This window comes from Athene noctua, chromosome 16, assembly GCF_965140245.1.
Source record: "Athene noctua chromosome 16, bAthNoc1.hap1.1, whole genome shotgun sequence".
Classification (NCBI taxonomy): Eukaryota; Metazoa; Chordata; class Aves; order Strigiformes; family Strigidae; genus Athene; species Athene noctua.
The window spans coordinates 8,940,656-8,965,608 of NC_134052.1; the positions used below are offsets into that span (position 1 = coordinate 8,940,656).

At 43.5% G+C, this 24,953-nt stretch overlaps 1 protein-coding gene across 1 annotated transcript in view; it reads right to left on the reverse strand.

Annotated features, from left to right (window-relative positions):
- The window catches only part of NFATC2 (nuclear factor of activated T cells 2), a 58,878-nt gene that overhangs the window by 27,129 nt on the left and 6,796 nt on the right, over window positions 1-24,953 (reverse strand). Inside the window, exons 2-5 of the mRNA XM_074920602.1 lie at window positions 22,708-23,734; window positions 21,156-21,324; window positions 4,747-4,949; window positions 2,440-2,612 (exon numbers count right to left, since the gene is read on the reverse strand). Of these exons, the coding sequence (XP_074776703.1) occupies window positions 2,440-2,612; window positions 4,747-4,949; window positions 21,156-21,324; window positions 22,708-23,734 (1,572 nt within the window). The remainder of the gene's footprint in view (window positions 1-2,439; window positions 2,613-4,746; window positions 4,950-21,155; window positions 21,325-22,707; window positions 23,735-24,953) is intronic.

Sequence of the window (24,953 nt, forward strand, 5' to 3'; positions counted from 1 at the left end):
CTGAGCTTACCTGAGGCTGTGAGCTCTGCAACATGTGCAGATTGTCCTGGAGAAACTGAGATTATCATCTCTAGTGTGATTTAGCCTGCATTACTAATGCTGGCTGAACCAACTAATGTTTTTAACCATCTTCCCAGAACTGGGCTGAGATCAGGAAGTGCTACTGAAATGCAAAAACATTGCTAAATATGCAACATACATACTAAATGGAAGAGACTTATTACTCCAGATCATTTTATAGTCTGCTTCCATGAGTTCAGAAAAGCATAGTCCTTAACATATCTCTCCAAATTGCCAGTATATCCAGTATTCCAAAAATAAAACTTTTTTTTTTTTTTAATTGGGGAACAAATACTTTTTTTTTTTTTTCTTGTAGGAGCTTTGCTGTCTGCTATGCAGAAATTTTTCATATTTTAATTATAAAAAACATAAAAACAAGCCACTTGCACTAGTATCACCCCTCTTGGCTTTTTTATGCTTCTAAGGCTCATCAAAGCAAACACATCTCAGTGTAAATGCCTAGACATCTTAAACAAGCCATTGTAAATAGAGTCATTGCACAGGCAAATTAGGTGTGCACAAACAATTCAGAAAAATGTGGTCTTATTCTGTAAATCACGACTAGATTTCTGCTTGAATGCTCTTTGATCATGGGCACAAATACAATGTGCAATTGGGGGTCTTAGAAATACCTAGCTAACTCATATTTGCTTTTCCTGTAGGAGAATCTGAGTAAGTGGGGTGTGATCTGCAGGGCTCCCTGCATGACCCAGGGACCACCCACCCTCTGCTCCCAACTCGTGCTGTTTTTCTGCACAGTGCATGTACGAGTTACACCTGGAGTCTCTCCACCTGAGTAGCTCCCCACAGCAGGCAGGAACGGGCTGTTTCCACTCAGAAAATAAGTTGAAGGAGAAGCCAGGTGATCCTTTGCTGCAATTCCCTTCCTATCCACAGAAGCTGCAGTTCGCCGAATGTTTCCTTTAGCAAATGGGCCTTTGTTTCAGCAGGGACACGTTTGGGGTGGAGGCCACTATTGTTTCAGCCATCTGGTCCCATAAAGGACCGTAACCATTTCCTATGGATAAAGGTGGTGGCTATTCTCCCTTCCTCACCACAGTGCCAGGAGACTTCACACAGCTGCTAAAATGCTCTGGTAGTTGGTATCTTCTCATAAACATTGCCAAGAGATCATATGTACCCATCATCCTCTCCTTAGCCTTACCTTGTTTAATCAATCCTACCGTTTTTTAAAAAGCTGCCATCAGTAATTCACTACTCACAATTTCTCTTGCTTTCCCATCCAAAATTGGCTCCTCTCTTATTCTAAGCAGTTGTTATTTAAGTAAAGCCTGCATCTCAATAAGTAAAACACACATGAGAAACTCTTCAATGACTTTCTTCACATGACTTATGGCAAGACAGGTTCTGCTAAAGGGGTGAGTCATTCAGCAAAGGGAGAGGAAAACTGCTCATTATGTATTTGTGAAATCCCCAAACCGCCGAAAAGGCACCATTTACCAACAAAAAGCATCACAGGATGCACATGAACCAGCAAAGTGGGTGGAGCCCTTCCAGAAATGACTGCGACACAGGGGGCACCTCATCGAGGCCTCTCTTTCTCAGGATCCAGTACGTTAAAATGAGTGGGAGGTGCGGGTTTCTCAGCTTACACACTTATAGGATTTGTCCCTCAGAGATCAAAACCGCAAGTTTTCTTGTCCCTCAGGGGAATACCAGAACAACCTGGGCTTTCCCTGCTTCAGCGGCAGCCTCCTGAGCTGCACATCCTTTAGCACTGACATTCAGAAAAAACAATAACCAGGATGGGCCTGGGCCTCAAAAATCAAACCTCTTTCTCCATTTCAGTTGTGTTCCTGCCCCAGCTCAGATCAGAGGACTGCAGTCACTCCTTTGGCAGGCAGGACTGACCACAGTGCTAGGATCCAGCCCAGGTTTGAATTCAAAAACTCCAACCACCTGCCAGCTTGTAGATAACAAGTTCTGGTTGTGTCTCTACTCAAAAAACACTCCCAGGAAGGCAGACAGCTTGCATGCTTGTGCATAAACAGGGAGGATGTATCTACACGCTATACACACACCTACACTGGCTCCCCTGCTCCCAGAAAAGACCTGCTAGCCAGAAGGATCCAGCAGCAACACACTAATAAATAAAATTTGCAAAAGCCCTGAAGTCCCTCACTCTCCTCACAAGCTCTAAGCACCACAAAGAGCCACCAAAGCTTGTTTCAGGAAAGGGAGCAGTGCATATAGGGAAGAGCTGCAGGTCACTCAAACAGCAGCACATATCCAGCCGGTGAAGGAAGAGCAGAGCACACTGTGTCGGGTTTTTTCTCCTCAGGGTTAGCCCAGAGCAGAGGGACAAGGTGATAGTTGTTGCAAGAGACAGAGACGGAGAAAATCTCAAGGGATACTTACAGCATTCGATGGGGTTTGATGCTGCTTGCAGAGAAATGATCCTGCCGTTGGACTCAGGGATGTGCACGCGGAAGACGAGCCGGACGCGGGTGTTCTTCCTGCCGATGTCCGTCTCTCCCTTGCGCAGCTCGATGTCTGCGTTCCTCAGCTTCAAAATCCCCGCGCAGTCAATGCTGCCAAACACACATGCTGTTTAGCTTAACATGTCTGCTCTCAAACAGCTTGGAGATAGGTGACAGTCAAAAGGATTAAGCTGGTTTGCTTTGATCTCTGTGTTAAGAGCAGCTCCAAATACTTGTCCTGTTTAGGATCTCAATACTGCCATTTCAGCAGTTATAGGGGAAGAAACCCCAGACACACAGCAAATTAGGGATGCTGCTGGGCCCTTCCTCAAAGAGTCTGGGCCCCGTGGTTCAGCATGTCCCAGTCGAGGGCTAGAGGTGGCCTTTACTCTGGCATCAGCAGAAGCTCTCCGAACGGTATAACCCTGAGTTTTATTTCCCTCCTGTGCTAAGTAGGAGAGTGCACGTGGCAGAGCCCACCGCGGCACACTGGGGCAGGGAGAGTGAACCACAACAAGAAGTGCACACTGGGACAGGCAATAAGTTGAGCCTGTGCTGCAGCCTTCTGAGAGACAGCAAGCGTTAAAGCCTCCTCTGCCAGCTCTCCAAACAGCTCAGTGCCCACAGACTGCACAGCAGCTATTGCCTGCACGTGGGCAAATTAGTTCAGCTCCATGGGGAATCACAGCAGTTGAATCAGCTAATTGCATGCACCATCCAGGCACATTTTCCCCACAGTTTGTACTGCAAGCACTGAATTCAACTCAAAGCAGGAACCAAACTGCTCTCTCCTCCTTTCGGACAATGTAGGTGCTACTGCTAGAACTGGGCTCTCCAGCCCTGGCCCAGGTCACCATGTCATCCTCCAAAGCCCTGGAATGTTGTTCCCAGCCAAGGCCATTGCCTGGCAAAGCAGAAAACAGTTCTCTGCTCCCATTCACCATGTCCCTGCACAAAGGGAGAATGCAGGGAGCAGGATAGCGCTGAGCAGCAAAGGATTAGAATTGCTTAAACCTGCATTGCAACTTAATATTGGTGTAAGCGCAGGTTAACTAGGTTCAGTGTAACCTAGCAAACACGCCTGTCTACATTAAGAGAATGCAACAACTAATATTTACAGAATCTGAGATCTTCAGCTCAGCAATAGTCCTCAGAGGGTGCAGTGAGCACTGTTATTAAACAGGCACTGCCAACCCATTCTGATATCAGTTTTAAAGACACATCATTTTTCCTCTTTTGATATGAATTAAAGTCACATTTTGGGAGACATAAACCCCAAGCTGTTTCCGATAGCCATACTGTTCCCTGCCATTGCATGTGTGCAGGGGTTTATTACTCCAGGGTTACTTGTTAGGAACAGACAATCGTGTTCCATTCAGCACTTGGCAGCTTAAGTTTGAGATGTGGACTTTTATTTATTTCCTTGGGTGCAGAGGGAAGGAGAGGCTTGAAGGAAAGGGAGGAATAAGGTATATTTTCTGAAAAAAGATACATAAAGAATGCATTTTGCGATGAAGTAGGGGGGCTTAAAAACATAACTTCTCTGCCAATTTTGTCAGTATCCTCTGAAGGATGGAGATACAGCTCTTCCCTCTGAAGAGCAATCACTCTCATGCTGCCTGACACACATTCAAGCCTGAAGCTCCAGACTGGTGCCCACTCCATCCCTCTGCCTCCATAAAACTGGAAGGAGTAATACAGAAAAGATGTGCCTGTACTTGCTTTTCTGTTAACCTATTACAAGAAGAGAGTGCTATTTCATGGCCAGAGCACTTAGCTGAGTTCAGAAGAGATGTTTTCTGTTCCATTAAATGTTGTAAAATGAATTGTACACCTTTCCTCCCCTGTCTACTGCTTCTTGCTTCTCATTGCATCCCTGCAGCATAAGAACTCAACATTCCAGTCTTGTTTTCCTTAGTACCCTACAAAACCATGCTGACTTTGGAGATGACAGATGATTACAATATAGTCACTGCAGCAACTGGGGTAAAGAGCAAAAATGCCTGCATGGTCAGCTGATGAATGATAACTCCTTAAGCAGCTTCAACCCAGGTGCTTGTAACTGCTGCTCATACTTTTGTAAAAAGGGTCTTACACTCATATATCATCCTGATGCTTTGGAAAACTGAGTCCCTCTAGAGCAGGCATATCATTATTCATTTAAGTGACTCTTTTCCAAAGAGAAGGAACTTCACATGCCAATTTAATCCTCCTCAACTTTGCTAATAAAAAGAAATATGCTTACGTTGCTTTCATGTTGTTTTTGGGTTCCAGTGGGATCTCTAAAACTTTGGTGTTGCCAATGATTTTTTCATAGCTGGTGGTGGTGACAGTTTTTCCCGTAATGCGATGGACTTGATAGAAAGCATGAGGTTTAAGTATCCGTTCATCTGCTGTCCCGATGAAGATCTGAAGACCCAAGGGTTTGTTTTCCATGTAACCGTGAAGCTGGCAAGAAATTAAAAATCTATTATCACACACAGGGCTTGCAATGCCTTTATGTCAGGAAACCAAATAGATCTACAAACATATATACAGATATGGAGATACATATATTCATAAAAATATGTGTAGTACAGACTTTTTCCTACTCTCAGATATGCTCTTAAGAGTATTTGCTGGCATCCATGATACATAGGGAAGGGAGCTAATGGAAAAAAATGTAATTAACGTTACAATATTAAATATATCAGGAAGAAAAAAATCCAGACAAGCTCTCCACTACCAGAAATTTGTTGGTTGTCTTCAAAACAGATTGATAAATCCCCTCAAATATATAGCTTTGAGTACACTTGTTTAATTTGCAGTGACTGATTTCTCAATGAGGTTCAAAAGATTTTTCTCTGTGGGGTGAATAAAGCTGCACTGACTCCCTGCACTTGCAGCTTTGGGCAGTGATTCCTGCTTCCCATCAGCAGGAAACACAGCAACGACAGAAGAAAGTCTCCCACTTGAATTCCTGCAGATATATGTGGTACTCCCTCATGCACCTTCTCCAGACCTTATCAAAGCCAATGGAAGATGCCCATTGACATAAGGGGCTTTGAATTAGGCCCTATGTGACATCCAACTTGCAAACGCTAGTTTCTGTCCAGCCTAACATTCAGTAAAATGACTTGGCCTCAGCTCAGCTCATGATTCCTACTTCAACTGCAGTTTAAAAATAACTCTCCCCCCCCCCCAAACAGGAACTATCTAGTGAACGTGTCTGCGATTTTGAGAACTGAAATGTTAAACTATGTATAAACATTTCAGAAATTAATGATCCCTGCTATATCCCTTTCTCTGGCCTTGGCATGTGCAGTCTTGCCCAGCTCACATCCATTTCAAACCCAGCTGGAAGGACTGTCCTTCCAACTCCTCACTTTGCTGAAGTCACCCCCAAGCTTCACAACTCTCCAGCTTTCCCTGTGTCCCTCACACTTTCTACTCAGTTATCAACATCTATTCCCAAACTTCCCAAATTCAGCCCCAAACACCAGCATCAGCTTCCTAAACGCTCACAACATTGTGTTTTCAGCCCATCAGCCTCTTCCTCCAGGAAGGATATTTCCTTTTAATATCTACATCTCCACCCTACAAATCTCCCTGCCTGCAGAATTCTTAAATAGTCTTAAACGGAAATATGTTCTTGTTCTCCAGAAATCACTTCTGTGGACTGGTGTTGATTCACTGCTCTTTGAAACTCATCCTTCCCCCAGGTGTTTGTTCACTTCAGCCATTTCTCTTGCATTGCATTAAAATACTATCCATACAGGTAGATATGGCATTTTTAGTTTGTGACTGTACAGTACCTGGCACAAGGACCTCTTCATTGACCTTAGAGATTGAGGCTTCTAGAGCTCAAGGACATAAACAGACTCTTCTGCGCTAAATAACATTTTTATAAACAGCGTTTGCCGCAAGAGAAGCAAGAAAGCCAGAATGCCTCTATAGGCCAGGAGACAAGGAAATTTCTCCTTTATTAACATTCAAAATTACAAATCAAACCATTCTAAAATTCTCACATAACCAAAAATGAAAAACAGACATTTATCTACCGCATAGCCAGTGATCTAGCTGAAAGGGAACTTTATGGTCTGAGACATGCTAAATTTGTTTTCAATTACTTCGTCCACATACAAAACCTTGATGAAGCCATACAAAGCAAATAGTACTGGAAGATCAGAGAAAAAGAAGATTAAACTAATGGTATTCATGGCCAAACCTTTTTCTTTTTTCTTTTTTCTTTTCACCACTCAGCAGGAGGTATCTTTGCATAGCAGGATTAATTCCCCCCTGGAAGGGGACCACATGCAGCATCAATGCAATCCTGGCAACCTTCCTCCAGTATGGCAAATGTAAAGCGACACTCACTCTTCTGAGCTATCATTACTCATCTAGCACATATTTGCAAGGCATACAAAGACAGGGTCTATGCCCCAGAGACCTTACAACCCAAGGGCCTGAATTTGCAGCCTCCACTTGCATGAATAGTTCCATTGAAGTTCACAGGCCTCAAGTAGGGCTTGTGCAAGAAAGAATTACAGAATCCAGCCCGGTCGCAGCTCAGACACCTACCATAGCTCACTCGCACTAGCTCTTTGGGAGACTGTGAGGATGTAAAATAGGGTACAAGGCTTTGTGCAAACATGCCAGTTGGCTCTGTGAGTGAGGTGGAGGAGGAGCGGAGCTGGACTCCCAGCACAAGGGTTGGTATTGGAGGAGCAGTGTTGCCAAGAATGTGATAAATACCATGGCGGCCATGGGGAGATTTAGAAATGTATAGAGTGTATAGAAGATTAAAGGCGACAGAGGTCAAAATGATAGATCTGCTGGGAACAGGCACAAATGTAGGAATCAGACCCTGTTTATCCACGGAGGCCTATGAAGCCCAGGTCCTCTGGGAGCCACACTGAAACTCATCTAAGTATGGTACTTTTTCAAAATCCAAGATTTCCTGGCCTTCAATGAAAACCCATTGTATGACCAAAAGTCATCTTGTCTTCACAAGGGGAGAGGGAGTAGTTTTTAAGTACTGAGCATGTTTATTGTCATGCCTGACAGAGTAATTCTTTGCGGATCCAGCTACAATGACAAGAGGATCCTTTGGACTGGAACAGTTATTACAGTGACAGCAAAGCAGCTTTCCCTCTGCCCTCTGTCCAGGCAGAACAAAATCCCAGAGTTATAAGTGGGATACTGGAACGGAGGAAAACAGATAATAAATTACAAAAGATAATTTGCCCCCAGTGAGCACAGTCAGTAGCAGCTGTAACAGAACTGGCTACATACACAGTTTTTAATGCTGGCCATCTTTAAAAGTAATTTTAAGTGGTGTTTTTGCACATGTGTAGAATGAGCTCACAAGGTAAAACTATTCATGGTCTTCTAATAAAATATATGTCTGTGTGTGTGTCTGTATAAATGTATACATACTTAAAGAACAAGGGAATTGATTGCTTGTTCATATGGCAATGTTTGTATCATCTGCAGGAGGGTATAAAACACATAGTAAAAGGCCTTTTGGTCCTTCATAAGACCAGATTTTAAATTGTTTGATCAGTGGAAATAAGTAGCATAATTATTGGGTAATTTATGACAACTTATGACAATATTTTGGGATGACATCGCTGTAAAATAAAAATAGCATTATAAAATGCAAATACAAAGAGAAAAATATATGTAAAAGTCAAGTATCTCCATTTAAAAGGGTGTTTCCTTGAGTTAATTGATTATGCTTTGAAGGATAATATAGGGGATTATTTACCATAAGCATTTCCATCTTCCTTTCACTTGCTAAAAACACATCAGGATGACTTAGGAACAAAAAATGAAGATGGACAGCCCACAGAAATGCTCCAGGAACTTTAAAGTCAGAGTTTTACACCCAGCTCTGCCACCAATACTCCATAGCTTTGGTCATATCATATAACCTCTCTGTTTACCTGGAACAGGGGAACAGTGATGCTAACCCCACTTTGCAGGGACAGAAACGAGCTAGTATTTTGTGCTGCATTTTTATATAGAAAAGTTAATTGTGAGCTAGAATGAAAGAACACATTAAAGCTATGTTTCAGATATATGTCTCCCTCAAAACTGAACTATGAGAGACTGCCACTCTCAATAAACACTCACCTCCTCTGTGCTAGGCAGCTGCTTTATTATTTAACCGTAACGCTGATCTTTTCTTTGGCGAAGCAAAGAAGGAGCAAAAGCGACTCTTGAACTCTACAGAGAAGTGAAGACTTAAAACATTTTTTAAAATAATAACTTTGAAATTCATTTTTTCCTCCCTTAGCAACAACCAAGCTGCTCAAAAGTCTCTGTTTTCCAGTCCTACTCTTCTGCTCATCTCACAGGAAGGAGAGGGCAGCTCGCCCGGCAGCTGCCTGAGGGGAGAGCGGGAGAGCGCAAAGCCCTGCAACGGGAGCTTCAGCGGAGACGAGAACAGAGGACCAGCCCCACACCAAGGTGTTCCTTTACTCTTTTTCACTCTTCTTTCCGCGAAGAAAACAAAATCATCCGGATTTCAGTTTCAAGAAAGTGAGAATCAAGAAAGATTTATGAATACAGAACTCTGGGAGGAAATATTTTTGTGTATTATAAGGTGACCTATTCACAATAAAACTCCCCCAAACTGTATACAGATCAAGCTGGAAAAAACCCAACTCCTTTGAGTCACATTTGCCACAAGGGGAAAGAGAAGCCAGACATGATGTGTACCTTTCCATACTCTATTTTGGGATTTTAAGATCCTATTTCTTTCAGTTGAAAGATTTTTCTTAAACTTTGCTTTTGCATAACTCTTATAATATTAACATAGCCAGACATGGGCTGGTCTGTGACCTGAGGAAATGCAAAGCACTTTGGCAGATAAACAAATAACATCATTCAGAAAACAAGGAGACTTTTCTTGTTTGGTTTGCTGCTATGATTGGGTTTTTAAACAAAATGGAAATGTGTGGCATGATTAAAATCATCGGCTCACCTTTGCATAAATAGAATTCATTCATTCTGCACTCCATCCATGGATCGATACCAGTCAAATTTGGGAAAAGGGGGTATTTAAGTGCCATTTTCAGGAAAGCACATGTAATTCTGCATGCAAAAAATGAGCAGATGTGCCTTCAGCTGCTGCGTATCAGCAGTCCAGTTACCTACCTGAACACAGTTCCAGTGACGGCCCTGGCAACTGCCGCCACTGAGACCACATATTAGGCATATGAAACACTTTTTTTTTCCTGCACCATTGCAAAAGTCAGGTCTTCTTACAAATACGCAAGCATTTAAAGCCAGAGTTTAAAATTTACATCTAAATCACTCCCTACCCTAGTGTTAAGATGTACCAAATCCTGCATCCATCCCCTCAGCTGACATTGCCTCTGGCTGGGGGGATTTAAAAACACCAGTTCACCTTTGCTGTGCTGCATGAATAGCAACTCTCTTTGCTCAAGTGAAGCCTGCAACGCTGCTTAGTTATGCTGTCTGGTAACCAAGTGACAATTGACAGCAGAGTCAGAAAGAAAGGTGATCCCTTAAAGATTCTGTAGAATCTATCACCTACAGATAAAACATATGCATATACAGGGGGAATTTAGTGAAACCTTCAGAATTTAGATCTTTGAATCTTGGACACGTTTACTTGAGATTAAATATTATTGTATTTTATATGGAATTACATTAGTAGCAAGAGGAAGAAGGATTCACAGGAGGTAAGTAAGATAACTTTTTTATTCTTAAATGGGGAAGCCAGGGCAGAGAGATGCAGTGATTTGCTGGGTCCTGCAGTGGACAAGGAGCCAAAGTGCAGTGAGAAACCCAAGGCCCCCGCATCCCCACGTTCTGCCTTACTGCTGGGTTGCCGACCTTGTTCTGCAAACGGCACAAACTTGTGGTAACACTGCTCACTGGCCACAACACCTCAGTTTCCACTAGTACTGCAAGCCTTTGCCTTTTTAATTGATGGGTTTCAGGGCCAAATTTTCTTGGGGATTTCTAGTTTGAGTGTTGCACATCTGAAAGGCTGCATGCAGTGATGGGCTTTGCAAGGCAAAAGATCTTACGGGCACCGTTGAAGTACCCCAGAGAGAACACTGCCCTGTGTGATACAGACACTGGTTGCCTTAGAGAGTAGAAAGGAGTAATTTGTTTCCCATTCATCCCAACAGAGTTTTGCTCATCAGGAATTTAGGTCTTTCTCCCCTGGGAGGTATAAAACTGCATCTTTAAAGCTGATTGCACACATCCTCCTGTCTAGACAACACAAGCTACTGCCAGAAGGAAAGTATAAAACTGGGGAATGAATTCACTAGTCTTGGTTATTTTATTTGCTTGAAAGTAATCAGCTCTCTTGCTTGTTTCAGCTCACTGTAACTTGAGGCTTAGTCCATTAACCACTGCATATTACTTGCTATCTCCCTGTGGAAGTCACTCCAGCTTCCCCCCAAACGGGGCGTGCATGTGTGTGGTCAGCTTTGAGAACAGCGCTGGGGTGATTCAGATAGACCATCCCCGGCCGGTAGTGAAAAGTGGGAAAACAGAGCTCAACAAGCAACATTTAATTAGAAGCAAATACAAAGCCGCGTGAGAAATCGCTTCCTCCTACTGCTTCCCTTTTCCTGCTGTACACAAGAAGATAAGAGCACTGAAAAGCTCGCCCAGGAGAGGCACGCGGTTGCAGCACCGGCTGCCCCAGCTCGCCCAACGCCCACCCTCTTCTAGAAACAGCAAGAGCTTCTGACATCACAAGCTATTCCCCTTCTTAGACTCTTCATCAGTTCTGAGGCTGTTTTACATGCCAGCAAGCTTTTTCAGACACTCCACAGCGGACAAAATGAAGATGTGCTTGTCGGAATAGCCCCAGCTTAGCCCAGTGTTTCTGTCGCACCTATTCAGCTCCCTTCCTGGTGGAAGCAACTTTGCATCGTGGATGTGATCGTTAATTCTCATCATTAATACCCTTTGACTGCAACAATTTCAAGGACTTTTGGGGGGGGTCTTTACTCAACAATACTCCTTCGAAGATGGAAAATTTCACTCTATTGTCTTGGGGAGAGTGGCATATCAATAGCTGTCAGTAATTAAGACAAAGACCTCATCCAGACACCGTATCATGTAGCGACTTGCCTGCCTGCTTCAGTTAGAGCTGACATTGAGCAATAAAGTTGCATCTTGTCACATGTTTTTGTTCAATTTAATGTACTTGGGACATAGCAAATGAACGCAAACCAGAAGGAAATCTCTGTCTTGGTTCTTTTTTGCTCCTTACCAGAGCACTCTAAAAAGGCCTCCAAAGATAATCCTTTGAACATCTGATTCTGCTAAATGATGGGTTTTATTATACTCAATTTTAAGTGTTTCTTATTTTGGTGACAATTTTGTCAAAATTCCAAGGACTGAATCTCGTTTGCTCTGCTGCTCTTTACAGTAAATGACAACCAGACTTCCAGGGTCTAACTGGGATGTCTGATTCCACATGAGGTTAAAATACAGGTCTGGGACAGAGACTGCAGCTCTCAGGAGAAAGCAGGTGACGGTTTTGTTCCTGACTGTCCTGACACTGACCTTACATTCCAGTGTAAGCAAGTTCTTTCTTCTCTGTGCCTTAGTTTCCCTACCCCTGTGAACTGCTGATCCTGTTTTCAAGATGCTTCGACTATCTCGGCTGAAAGCTTAAAAGAAGAGGCACTATGTATCTGACTACTGCACGTGTACAGATAGGGGGATTTGGAGATCAGATTTTCATAGCTGTGTGAAAATACAAACTTTTTCCCACTAAGAAAACCAGCTGTGTAATTAAACAGCTTCCATGTACATTCACGACAAAAGATTTATACTTCCCCCAGCATGACAAAACTCTCTCTGCTACAAGTAAATCAGAGGGTGCAAATCTGCTGATTTTGACAGAATCTTACTGGTGGAGTTTCTCAGCATGGGGCTCTGCCACCAGTTACCAAAGTCGTTCCCTTGCCAGCTGCCAGAGGCACTGTGGGAACCAGCCTCAGCCCAGCTGGAGCAGAACGGAGGGTGGCAAGCAGAGCTGCTTTCTTATCCCCTAACCTTGCAGCTTCCTCTGCCACAGTCAGTTCATCCTTCCCGGCAGAAAGGCAAGGCAGCAACGCTTTAGGTGCAGCCCCGGGAGCATGATGCTGTGCAACCAGGATGTGGCACAAAGCTTGAGAGCAACCATGCTGACAAGGGGGAAGATGGGACAGTGGTAACAGCAAGAGCATCTTGGAGTTACTCATTTCAGCCTGAGATGATTGATTTGACTGCAGTAAACCAAATCCCCAGAGCTGAGCCCTCTGCCAGGGCTTAGTGCTGGGCATCTTGTAAGGCAGCTTTGGGGTCCAGGAACCATACCATGGCCTTTACTCAGGCACTGGCTATCTGACTGAATGTCAGCCAGATTTTGGAAAGGATCTTGACCAAACAGCATTTCTGGGAAAATGAAAAAAGGAAAAAAAAAAAAAAAAAGCAAGCCCCAGGAGCCTCTCTCCTCCCTAATTTCTTTCTCATGCTGAAACCCACAACACAACACAAGGCATGCTCAGAGAGAATAACTCAGGTATGCTGGAAGCATCAGGGTTTCAACAGTTGTTTCAGAATGAAATAGAGACCCTAGAAAATTTTCACTGAGCAGCATCAGGCAGGAGGAGTCCGGTCCCTTTGCCCCCAAACAGCCATTAGCCCTGTGAGCACAACACTCCCCTCAGACATGGGAGACCCAGGTGCGAGTCCTCGCTTGGCGCGAGGCTCTTCCAATTCAATAGACATTGGTCTTGAGAGGGGAAGGCAGGAACTGGAGGCTTAGCTGGACAGTGAAGGCAGTGAACAGGGAGCTCAGATGTGAGTTTACAGGACACTATCCACCCTGCATGAACACCTCCTGTGGATACTCAAGCGCGCCCTGAATGGGATAAATTATGTTGGTGTTACTGCTGAGCTGGAAGCGTCCGCATTCACGGCAAACAGCCATAAATTCAAACTTTGCTTTACAGTGCACTGACTCCCCCATGTACACTCCTACAGTGAGAGTGTACATTAAAGAGTAGGCTAAATCTTGCATCTGCCTAATCCAGGCATATTTCTAATCCAAGGAACGACCCAAACCTTCTGCATAGCACAGGCATCACCCTCAAACCATCTGGTATACTCTCCTTCCCCTCACCCCTGCCAAAATTACTTTCCATCAAAAGCAATGTATTCTGTATTGGGCTCAAAAGTTTCAGTGAGGGCTTTTCATTCACCTCTAACTCAAAGCAGGCTGGCACGTGGGAAAATCTCACTGCTCCCTCAAGGTACGTGGTTCACTGATGATCTGCCCTGCACCTCTGCACACCAGCTGCACCATGGAGCAAATCTGCCTGTCATTCTCTTTGGGGTGAGCTGCACTCAGCCATAACATCTGGGTGACAGCATCCATTTCACACAGGGGGATGCAGACCCAGTTTAAAGACTTTAAGCAACAGAGGACACAATTTATCTCCAGTTAAATTACCCCAGTAGCTAATTATCCTCACTGTTATTCAGCAGCTCTTCTCTTCTTGCATTAGTTAGAGAAAGCACACAGGTCAGCTCTTCCTCTAATCCTGGTTTATTAGATATTATAATTGATATTCACTGTTTTCCAGAATCACATCTAAACAAAAGCAAATTTCAGGCTCACCCATGTTTTCCTACACTACTTTTGATTTATCTAGGAATTTAATTTCCTCAGTGGCTTCACTAAGCTTTTAGACAAATAGATCTCAACCTACAGTACACTAGCAATACAGTGTGAATAGATATTCAGATATCTATTCACATATTTTTATGTGTATTTTCTGGATATTCAGAACAGATACTGACCTACCCTTACATTTGATGGGATATTGGTTTTGAAGAGAATTTCCCAGATGTACCTAAAATCTGCATTTTTGGCACTGCACATCTATCCCTGCATTAGCATATGTAACAACAGTAAACACAACACACAGCTCAAAGATCAGGAGACTCCTACAATCACCACTGTTGTGCAAACAAGCCCAGTAGTCCTGCAGGTAAATCAGGCATGAAACATACAGTCAGTTTGTCACACACCATTCTTGAGTTGGGGGCAGAAATCCCTGCAAGAGTCAAAAGCTCCTGAGAGCCTGTGTGAGGCTCCAGCTCACTAAAAAAGGGAAGTGAAGGCCACAAGAATGGTACAAAGATAATGCATAGCACGATCCAGCTCCACTGCACAAGTCCAGCACAGACTGCCCACAGAAGTGCAAACATGTAGGGCTTCATCCCAGACCTCATACATCTCTTATGCTGAAAAGGGGCAGTTGGGAAGATGAGCAGAAAAGGACAAATTCAACTCCTCTGATGTGCCCTCAGCAGTAAATCTTCCGGGGCAGGCTGGTTTGGGTTTCAGCAGGACCACAGTAGCTGTGAGTGTGTGAATCACGGTACCAAGCTGTGATTTGGTTTTGTGTTTCCATCACAGGTTCTGTTTTCACTAATACTTAAAGGAATTAGTTGAAAGTTGGAAGTCACATACAGTTAAAAGTCAGGGCCCCATGGGAAGCCTAGACTAGAAAACAATTTCTCCTTTGACTTAGAAACCACAAGAAAACACATACAGCAAAACTCAGATATAAAAGGAAAAGTGAAACATACGTTTGTTGTTGTAAAGCAGCTCCTGTGTGTTCCATTAACAAGTACCATTGCAGCTTCTTTTAAATTAAAAAAAAAAAAGGCAGTGAAAGTCACCACAATTTTAAAAGTTAAAACCCAGGAGAAAGTTGGGTCAGCTGTACTGAACAGGAGCCCCTCTCCATACAGCCTTCCTGCTTTAAAGAGAAGCAAGGAGGAGACTAGCACACACAAGCACATGATGGGTTGAGGGTGCCTGCTGCCCTCCCCTTGAGCACTGAGGTTTTGTAGACCTGATCTATGTTTGGATGTTGTACCAAGTTAAGTAGTTGGGTAATGTATTTAATTTTTACCATTAAAGTTAAGCCAGTAAAGGAGATGTAATTATGGCAGTAGGATGATAGCTGATAACAGAATTACCTCCTCCCCATTGCTTCTGAAATTAAGCCCATGGGGGTACATCCTTTTCCATGCTCACTGCTGCCAGTGGAAGGCTCAGCTGTGCCCAGTTTGCCCATTACTGCCATGCTGGAGGTTACTGCTCCTGAACCTCTATTAAAGGAACAGTCAACAGCTTTTGATGCCACATGTGCCAAGAACAGAAGAGACCAAAGACCTCACTGATGTCCAAGACATCTGCATTAGCAAGGCTTTTGTTAAATAAATACAACTCCCAGGCGATTTCAGGATAGCAGCTGCAGGCAGGGACTGAATTCTCAGTCCACTTGTGATCTTTCCCCCTCTTTCTGCTTGTGGGAGATATGGAAGGAGTCAGCCCTGATGCTCTGACTTGAAGGAAATATTCCCTCCTCACTCCCAGCCCTGTTACTCAGTTTAACCCACCACATTTGACCAAAGACCACCAAACCCAGCAGCAGCCAAGGTAGGTGTCAAGGATTGTTTACAGCAAGGTAAGTCCAAAACACATAGGTGCTTGGGGAAAAAAAATTAGAAATAGTACGAAAACAAAAAAGAAGTAAAATAGCATATTATTTACTTTTTGACCCCAAGACTTATCTGAGTTCACGTAAACAGATCTTTAACAAAACAATATACCTCAGCCTCTCTACATTCCATGGCAGTTGCACATCTGAAATCGGTGCCCTGTGTCACCACTCTCAATTACGTGAGGTGAATGCAGCAGTAAATCACACATTTATCTCACAGTGATCATCTCCAAGGACCCCAGAGGACTTCAGAATGTGGGAAGATTATGATGTGAAATGGGTTTGTCTCATTTATACCCCTGGGCTGCAACACATGTAAAGGCAACCACTTCTAAAAGAAACTATTAGAGATCAGCTATCAATACAGTTGGACAATCATTTGCATAAATCCACTGCTCATCTTCCCTAAAAGCCTCTTCTTTCCCTTCTAGTTTCTTTGAGGGAAGTACAACAATTGTGCTTAGAACTCCCTGAAATATCACACAATTGTGTGAAGTATCATTTCCTTCTTGAAAAAAAATCTGTCTTCATGCAAAGCAGTAGGACAAAACCAGAACCACTAAGTTTAATGAATATCTTCAAAATAATATTTTTAAGGGACTATAGACTCTGCTTGACCATGGAGTGAAGCTAATCCAGACCCAAACTTTGCTACTGAAAAGTTCTTTCCTTCTTATCACTGCCTTAAACAGTTCACAACCAGGAGAACCTTTGCTGAAGAACTGAAAATCTGATTCTCCCTGAAACAGAGGGGTTCTTATCACCACATTTTCCTGTATGCCATCATCCAGTGCTACTCAACTGCTACCACATGCCCTGTTTCCCCTGGACAACAGGATAGTGCGCAGTGCCAACAACCTAAAAATTTTACTTTCTTTAATAGGTGGGAGCTCCTAGAAGGATTATTGAAAACAATGCTGGGAGAGATCTCAAGGAATCATCTAGTTCATCTCTCCTGTCTCAACCAGAATTCAAATAGATCCATGTCCTTGCTAGCAGATGTTTGTCTAAAAGCATGCAAATATGGGCATTTTACCCCTCCGGGCAGGGTGTGCTGCCGCAGGGTGAACTTGGACAGAGCTATGTTTGGGTTGCCACCTCTATCCTAGTCACATCCATAAGCTCTTTACATAGGAGCAGTCACTGCCTTTCCTAATGGACAGTGTCTTCCAGAGCCTTAACTGAAGCAGCTGGACACAAATAAGCAGCTATCCCCCAACTTTGGTGCAAAAGGGTTGGAAACCAATGACGCCTACCCCTCCTCTGCAGTCTCAGTGACCAGGTGGGCCTGCAAGATGGTAGGTGCATGCAAACTTCACCTTTGACCTTGCTACGCAGGATTTCCTTGCTTTTCTCAGTGACTTAACATCTAGAGGACACTCACAATGGCATTCAACTTAACATCCCTAAAACAGAAGCCCAAGTTTCTCTGCAGCTAACAGCAAGCTGTAGTTCCCTCCCAAAAGTGACACAGAACACCTAAACTGGGAGCCTACCCTTCTCCATGTGACTCCAGATGGTCTCTGAAGTTAGATGGTGTGAACACTACGTGGCATGCAGGGCTTCTCTCTTCCTCCCCTAGACAAATGAAGCACATGCCCTCTTCCATGTGGCCCATCTAGCCAGAGGTTTTGATTAACCAGACTGTCCTACCATACTTGGAGCACACAGCTAGTGCACAGTCTTGTGCACAAACTCTCAGGGCTAGACATGTGAAGAAGAGGAAGCAGCATCAGAAAGATAAACCACAAGATAAGGCCTAGAGGATATGAGATCTGCTGGTCTGTAGCTGCAGAGCACCCAAAAGAAGAAACTTGCGTGCAAAACGCCATTTTAAAAAAAATAGTATTCCAGACCAACACCATGCTGCAAAAACTAGCCAACATCTCTTCCTCCAGAAGGTTCAGCTGGATAATTAGACACATGGAAGGTTAATTTAATAGGAATTTTTTTCTAAATCATTAAAAAAAAAAAAAAAGCTATATTTTAGAAAAGGTAATCAAAACAGTGGAAAAGCAGTATATGAAAAGTGGTTGTAAAATGTATGGCATGTGAATGGGACATTCAGGCTTAGTATAAATGCCACCACTTTGTTGGGCTTCTCCTACCCAGGGCAAGCTTGGCTTCTCAATATTTAAGTCCAAATGTCTAAGAGACAGCACTGGATTCAAGAAAGTTGCTATGGACAAGTCCTAGTGCTCCAGAAAATTCCCAAGGGTAGTGTGTTCACATCTGTCATTTGTGAAGTGCTGTGGGTCCCCAGTGCCAGGTCTGCAGCCAGCAGGAGAACCCCAGCCCTGTCACCCCCGGGTCAACACTGCCATTCCTGCTCTGGGGCTGAACACAGAGAGAACCTGTTGAAAACAATTTAATTTAATTTCCTTGCAACCAGTTGCCTTTAACTCATACAATCTTTCCTCAACATGGCGCCTTCCTTTTAAAAATCTCTCCTGTTTTATTTTCTGTGTTTCTATACCATTTGCATCTGACAAGAACACAAAATTCACTGAGGGGAAAGAAGAAAAACAGAAAGAAACCTTGAAGCCAAATAACTTCTGACATGAAAGCTTTGGATTTTACTAGCCTTCCTGAGTTTCAGATGTCATAAACCATACAGGTGCAACTATCTCATTGCTCAGCACTCATATGAACCTTGTTATGTTAAAGTGAACACAAATCCAACAAATACTTCCAGGTTTATAATAAACCTTCATAAAGAAACTGTCCATGTTTTCGCCATATGCAGGCACAGCTGTTCAGAGGCCAATCTGCTCAGGAAGCTAACACGGATCTTTGAATTTATAGTTTAAGATCCTTAAACTTGATGGCAAATTATGATAAAACTAGGAATATCAGTTCCTGTCTCCAGCAGAAAATATAAATCCCTCTTTGATTGATATTGATTACAGAAAGGAAACAAAGCACTTATATTTCCCCATGTCACGAGAAACTCCTTCACTGCAATAAACATCCAGTTGATAGGAATATCTTGGGAAGGTAAATGATACTATATTTGTAAGCAAACTGAGAAAAGAGCAAGTGCTGATTGGCCACACATCCATGTAGGTTCAAACATACCACAGCAGGCTATAAGTTTGTCAGATTTATAAACTAAAAAGATTGCGTATATTAAAGTATGTCAAACGTGATTGCTATTTATTATTACCCTGCACCCTTTACTCAAATATCCAGTCCATACATGTAAGTCCAGCTTGACTGAAGTAAACAAATTCATTGATTTAACAATTTATGCTTGATTTTAAAAGGGGGTGAGCCTGCAGGGGAATATCTAACATATGTTTGAAGTTAAGCACAAATCAACCCAGTGAAATTAGTGGTATTGATCACATGCTTAAAATTAAGCATAAAGTTCAACATTTCCCTGGTTCAGGTTTGCCATAGGAAATCCCAAGACAGGAACATCAGTAGGATGCGCCCCAATCTTGCTTAGTGAAAGCTGTAGCTGTGGCTGATCTGTACAGTTGCCATACATCATTACCAGCAATATTGTGCTGACACATTGCAACCCTGACCAAAAACCTGGCTTTCCTTCCTGAATGGCACTGGCTGAGATGAGGAGGAAATGAGTGAAAAGACTGATGTGGCCCCAAATGGCTACAGTGCAGCTACTCAGCCATTATTTTACATTACCCTTTCAAAGGTGAAGGAAAAGCCCTTCATCCTCCTTAACAGAATAAGGTTCAGCTCATCCACCTCTCAGGTCTGAAATTGGCCAAATTTTTTTACCTCCATCACTGTCAGCTTGGATTTTGGTCACTGGTTTCAGCACAGTGACCTCCCTTCTCACAAGCATACCTAGGACCAGAACTGGACTCTTTAGGGCAATATAAAATGATACCTCAAAAGAGATACAAAATTTTGTTTCTGTAGTGACATCAGTGCAAATCACAAGGCAGCTCCTGCCTAAACTCATTCACCCCTTCTCTACAGCATTACAAAGCTGATAAACATGTCCTCTCTATATTTACAGCTTTATAGAGTCCAAACTTTTACCTGAAATCATCCCCACTGCTATGTAATTATCTTGGCCTTCTGTCTCCTTATCACATGGCTACTACAGCTAGTAGAGGTTTCCCCTTGGTGGTGTATATCCAGGGCAAACAAAAGGCAGCGTTACCGCAGATGACAAGCAGAACTGCATGCAAGGTAGCACGTGGTGTCAGCAAGTTACATATAAACCAGGCACTAGATTGAAATGGATGTATTGAGTGCTTGAATTACACACAGGTGAAATTCTCTGACCTAAATTTAAATGGGCTTAAAATTAAAAGTTCTACCATATAACCAAAGGACAGAAAAAAAACCAAAAAAAAACCCCACAGTAAAACTGCTACGGAAAAAGCAAATGCATAAAAGACATTTCTAGCAAAGGACAGCTGTTAACTCGGGGCAAACTCCAGATTAACAGCCATACCTTCCTAATCCACCTCCCATCAAGGTTCATGAAGGTTGCTTTGCCTTTCTTTAAGCTTCAAGAGAATGTGTATGAGTCTCGTACAGTCTGGCTGGATGGACCGGAGAGCAGCAGAGGTTAGATAAAGCCAGAAACATGGGTAGCAACTCTGCCGATGGACTTGTTCTGTGGGAACCTGGGGGAGCACGGCTTCAAAACCCTCATTCACTCCCAGCAGGAGGTCATGGTACTTTAGATCCAACACAATGTTAGCTATTTTAAATATGAATTTGGTAGGTCATTGAACTACACTGAGTTTGAAAGCCAGGCCTGATATTTTTACTTTCTAAACCTCACAAAAAGCCTTAGTTTACAGAGAAGAGCCTGTTGTCAAGATAAAATGGGCTCAGCTGGAATTCAGGACAGAGTTGGGTCACAGGAGGTTTAACATATAGCTGAGAAAAGGTGGCAAATATTTTTTTCTTGTTTCTGAGCTTTCACAAGCTAATCCAAACCAACTTTCCAGACATGTAGGACTTCGCCACAGCTCAAGTTCAGACACTTATGCACATCTACAAGCACACCCAGGTTCACGTGGTCCTCCTCTTTCAGGGTCAGTCCCCAGCAAGACTTTCAGAAATGAACTCACCCCCTACTTTTCCTCTACAGAGTTGTTCTCCAGTCCCTTACCTGGACAACGGGGTGGCCTCCGGTCGGCGCCTTGACGGCCCCTCGGCTTCCCTCTGTCTCGTAGTGTGCCCGGTGGTGCGGCTTCGGCTGTACCTCGATCCGCAGCTCGTAGGAGCCAGACTGGCTGGAGAGTGGCCACTCGAGGGGCGGGAGCGACTGGACGGGCAAACTGGGCAGAGAGAGACCACACCAGCTGAAACTCTTTAGCACTTTATTTCTCAAAGCCCTGATCCCTTCTTCTTCCAAGTGCCCCACTGGGGCTGCTCTCGCTGAAATACTTAGGGAGTTGCTATTAATTTCAAGGAGAACATGCTGTCTTGCTCACGACTGATTACGAACTCTGCTGAAATTCAGGATGAACACAACAATTTCTATGGGCTCATCACCTTGCAGGAGAGAATAGAATAGGATATTTCTATTTCTTAAATAGAAACATCTGTAGCAGTTACATTTTTTCAAAGATTCCCCTCTCTTTTCTAGCTTTTGCTGTCCATCTTAAACTTTAATCACAAAGCATACATTGTGAAATATTAATTCCATTTACTATTACTTACCAGTTGTGTAAATTAATAATCTTTTAATATTTATGGAAATCATAAACAACACAAATGAAATGCTAAATATTCTTACCTGATACTAGTTTTCCTGTTATCAAAATACACAAGGGCTTACAACATGAAATTAATACATTGAAATGTACAACTAGAGCTTGCACTGGATTTTAAACAACTCTTATTTTGTTAGTACAAACTGCTGCCAGGACCAATCTAACAAGCCAAGGAAAGTCACAGCCCGCATTCTTTCACCCACAGTTTGCGTTTAACAGGTTGGGAGCAGCACAGGATAACGTCAGCATGGGAACAACCTTGCCGCTGAGCGGGATGGCAGGGCTGACGGGGTGCCAGTGGTGACTGCAAGTGGAGTCACAGATTTGGCAGCCTCCGTCCTGGCAGACAGGCACCGCTCAGGGTCCAGACCTGCATGCTGCCAGTGCCAGGCAATGGAGAGAGTTGATGAGGGTAGTACCAACGACCAAAATTTGGGTTAAATGACAATTAACAAATTAACAAGCAACAGTAAGTCACTTGGGGTTGACCAAATGCTCAGTCTGACTTGGAGCTGTATGCTTTATTTTTAATCAGGAAATACTGAAAGTATTTTCATCCCTGATGGAAACTTGTAAGCGACATATTCTCTGAATTTAGAAAAGCGATCAAACCATTTTCTTTAAAAGCTGCAGAATGGAATGAGTGTTTAGCCTTTGTCAAAGGCTGTCTGCAATCTGCTTTTTAGACAAATAATTTGGAAATTTGGATTTATCATATGCTGTATCATCAATGAACTACTTTGATGATGTTCCTTCCAAACACAGATTTTTTCATCTCTTGGAATCATAATGGATTTGGTTCCTATTAACCAGTGCTGTCTCTGAGCACTTAGTTCCGGTCTGAAGCAGGATCTGCCAAGGGAAACACTCCCTAGGAATCATCATGCATGACATCCCACCATGAGAAAACACAGAAAACATGTGACCACAAGAAGCATTACATACCTGCAGATAGGTATTGCAGGTACCAGTTGCTTTGTCCAGGATGGAGGTACCAACAAAATTGATTCTGGGGCTGAGTTTCTCCTGTCCTCCTGCTCGCAAGGCCCATGGAAGTCAACAGTCTGAAAGACGTGACATGGAATGCTGTTTTTGTGAGAAGGCATTGATGAAGGATCAGGGCTGGTTTTCCAAATTTTCGTGGGAACACCACAGGAAGGATCCGTAGGAAGGCTGTTCATAGCATCCATGGAAAGAGAAGCGCTGGGCAACTGCGTGTAAGTAACTGAGGAGTTGTCTTCTCTCAAGGGGATGCGAGGAGAGGATTGTGGAGAGGGGGTCCTTGACTGCCGTGGAGAAGTGGAAGGCAGCTGAGTGCTGTAGAGCTCAGTGCAAGAGTACCTCCGTTTTGCACCTGGTGATGAAGACCTTGAGTTGGGACAGGGTGATGGTGAATGTCGTCCCAAGCAGGTTTCCTCCGTGATGCTTGTTCGTGGTGACATTATTGGAGAGGTTCTAGGAGAATAATGAGTATGGATGTTTTGAAACTGTGGACAAAGGTCATCACTAGGACCATTATTTGGTGAAACACATGGTGATGTGCAAGGAGATACATTTGTCTCTGAAATGAAACTTGCAGAGGAGCCGCTACTAGCTGGGCTCAAACACAGTGGTTCTCTGTAGCCCTCAAAGCCAGGGACAGGCAGGGTAACCCTTGGGCTAGTGGTAGCTGAGTTTGACTGATGTTCTACCAAAAGAACATCTGTGTCTCTGCTGCGGAAGGGACCCCCTGAATGAATCAGTTCATGATATGGAGTAATTTCAATCCTAGGGCTTGGAGCAGAGGCCCCTGCAGCGTTGGCAGGGTGTGTAGGTGTTGTCCCTATGCTATCTGGCTGTCCATATCTGCCCATGGGATCTGCAGAAAGGCTAGAAAAAGGCAGGGGGCATGGCTTGAGGCCACAGTCCAAGACATCATGAGCGTATGTAACTCCAGAGGGTGGGCTGTTGGTTTTATGTGGAGTCGGTTCTTCTGGAAAAAGAAGGGTCTCTTTAAGACTATAAATATTATTACAGAAGCTGAGAAATCATGGATTAAAAAAAAGGCATATTTATAAACTGGTTGTGATCTGATATTAGGTAAATATTTGTTTAATTCTTTTTAACTGCAATTAATGCTTGTGAAAAGTACTGGATTAACAGCCAGGGAAGCTCAAGTGCTCAGAGCAGATGCAGCATGGACAGAAGCACTGCAAACACCTCCACACTGCCCAGCCGAGCTCCCTCCTCCTGAGCCCTGAGCTAGAGGGATCACCTGGAAGGGTCAGCAACACATCAGCCTCTCTGCCCATTTCAATATTGGCCTTCCTACTCTTTCTGACAAATACACCCCTCCATGCCAATTGGAGTGTTATGACTTTGGTCAACTAGGAGCTGAACTGAGACCATCACGTCACAAAACCACTTCCAAATAGGTCTATGTAAAACCAAAAGGTTGAGGAACAGCTTTCAGTGAAGGGAGAAAAACCTTTCTTACACAGAAAAATCCAGACAGAAAAGGCTTTAAGAAACCAAAACTGAGCTCAAGTTCTTAAATTAAAGTCAGTTCTGTGTGATGATTTGTTTGGCTCCATATCATGTCAACAAGTCTTGGTGACAGGTTTCACATGAGAAAGCGCCAGATGATCAGAAAACACATTCACAAATTTTTATTAGAAAAGAGAGAGGGAGAAAGCATCCAGCCCCACGGCTGCAGGCATTCACTTTCCAAATTCAGCTCAAGGAACGTTTTGGCCGGAGAGGGAAATTTTCAGTGCAACCCCCTCTCCTGGCGCAAAAAAATCCTCAATTTTCTGATATTCTCTGTCTTGCAAACTATCCCCAGGTTGCAAAGTACAGGGATGCTTCTAGGAAACACAGAATTCCCACCATCACTGAGCCCAGTTCTGACCTCATCTCAGCAGCCCATCGGGTGCTTGATGCCAGCAGCATCTGAGAGAGCAGAGTCAGGACAGGTATCCCCAGCACAGACCCCCTCATGTACATTAGCTCCTGTAGCTTCCCCAGCCTCCGGGATGAATAATATTTGTCATACAAAAGCATGCAAAATACTATCAGGATTTTTATGTTTTTAAAGATCTTGATATATCCAGCAGGAAATATCCAAAACAACTCCACAGTTTGAGATTAACTCACGCTATCTGCTCATCCCTGGGCACAGATCAGTATGTGTCACAGGCAAAGAGGGTTTC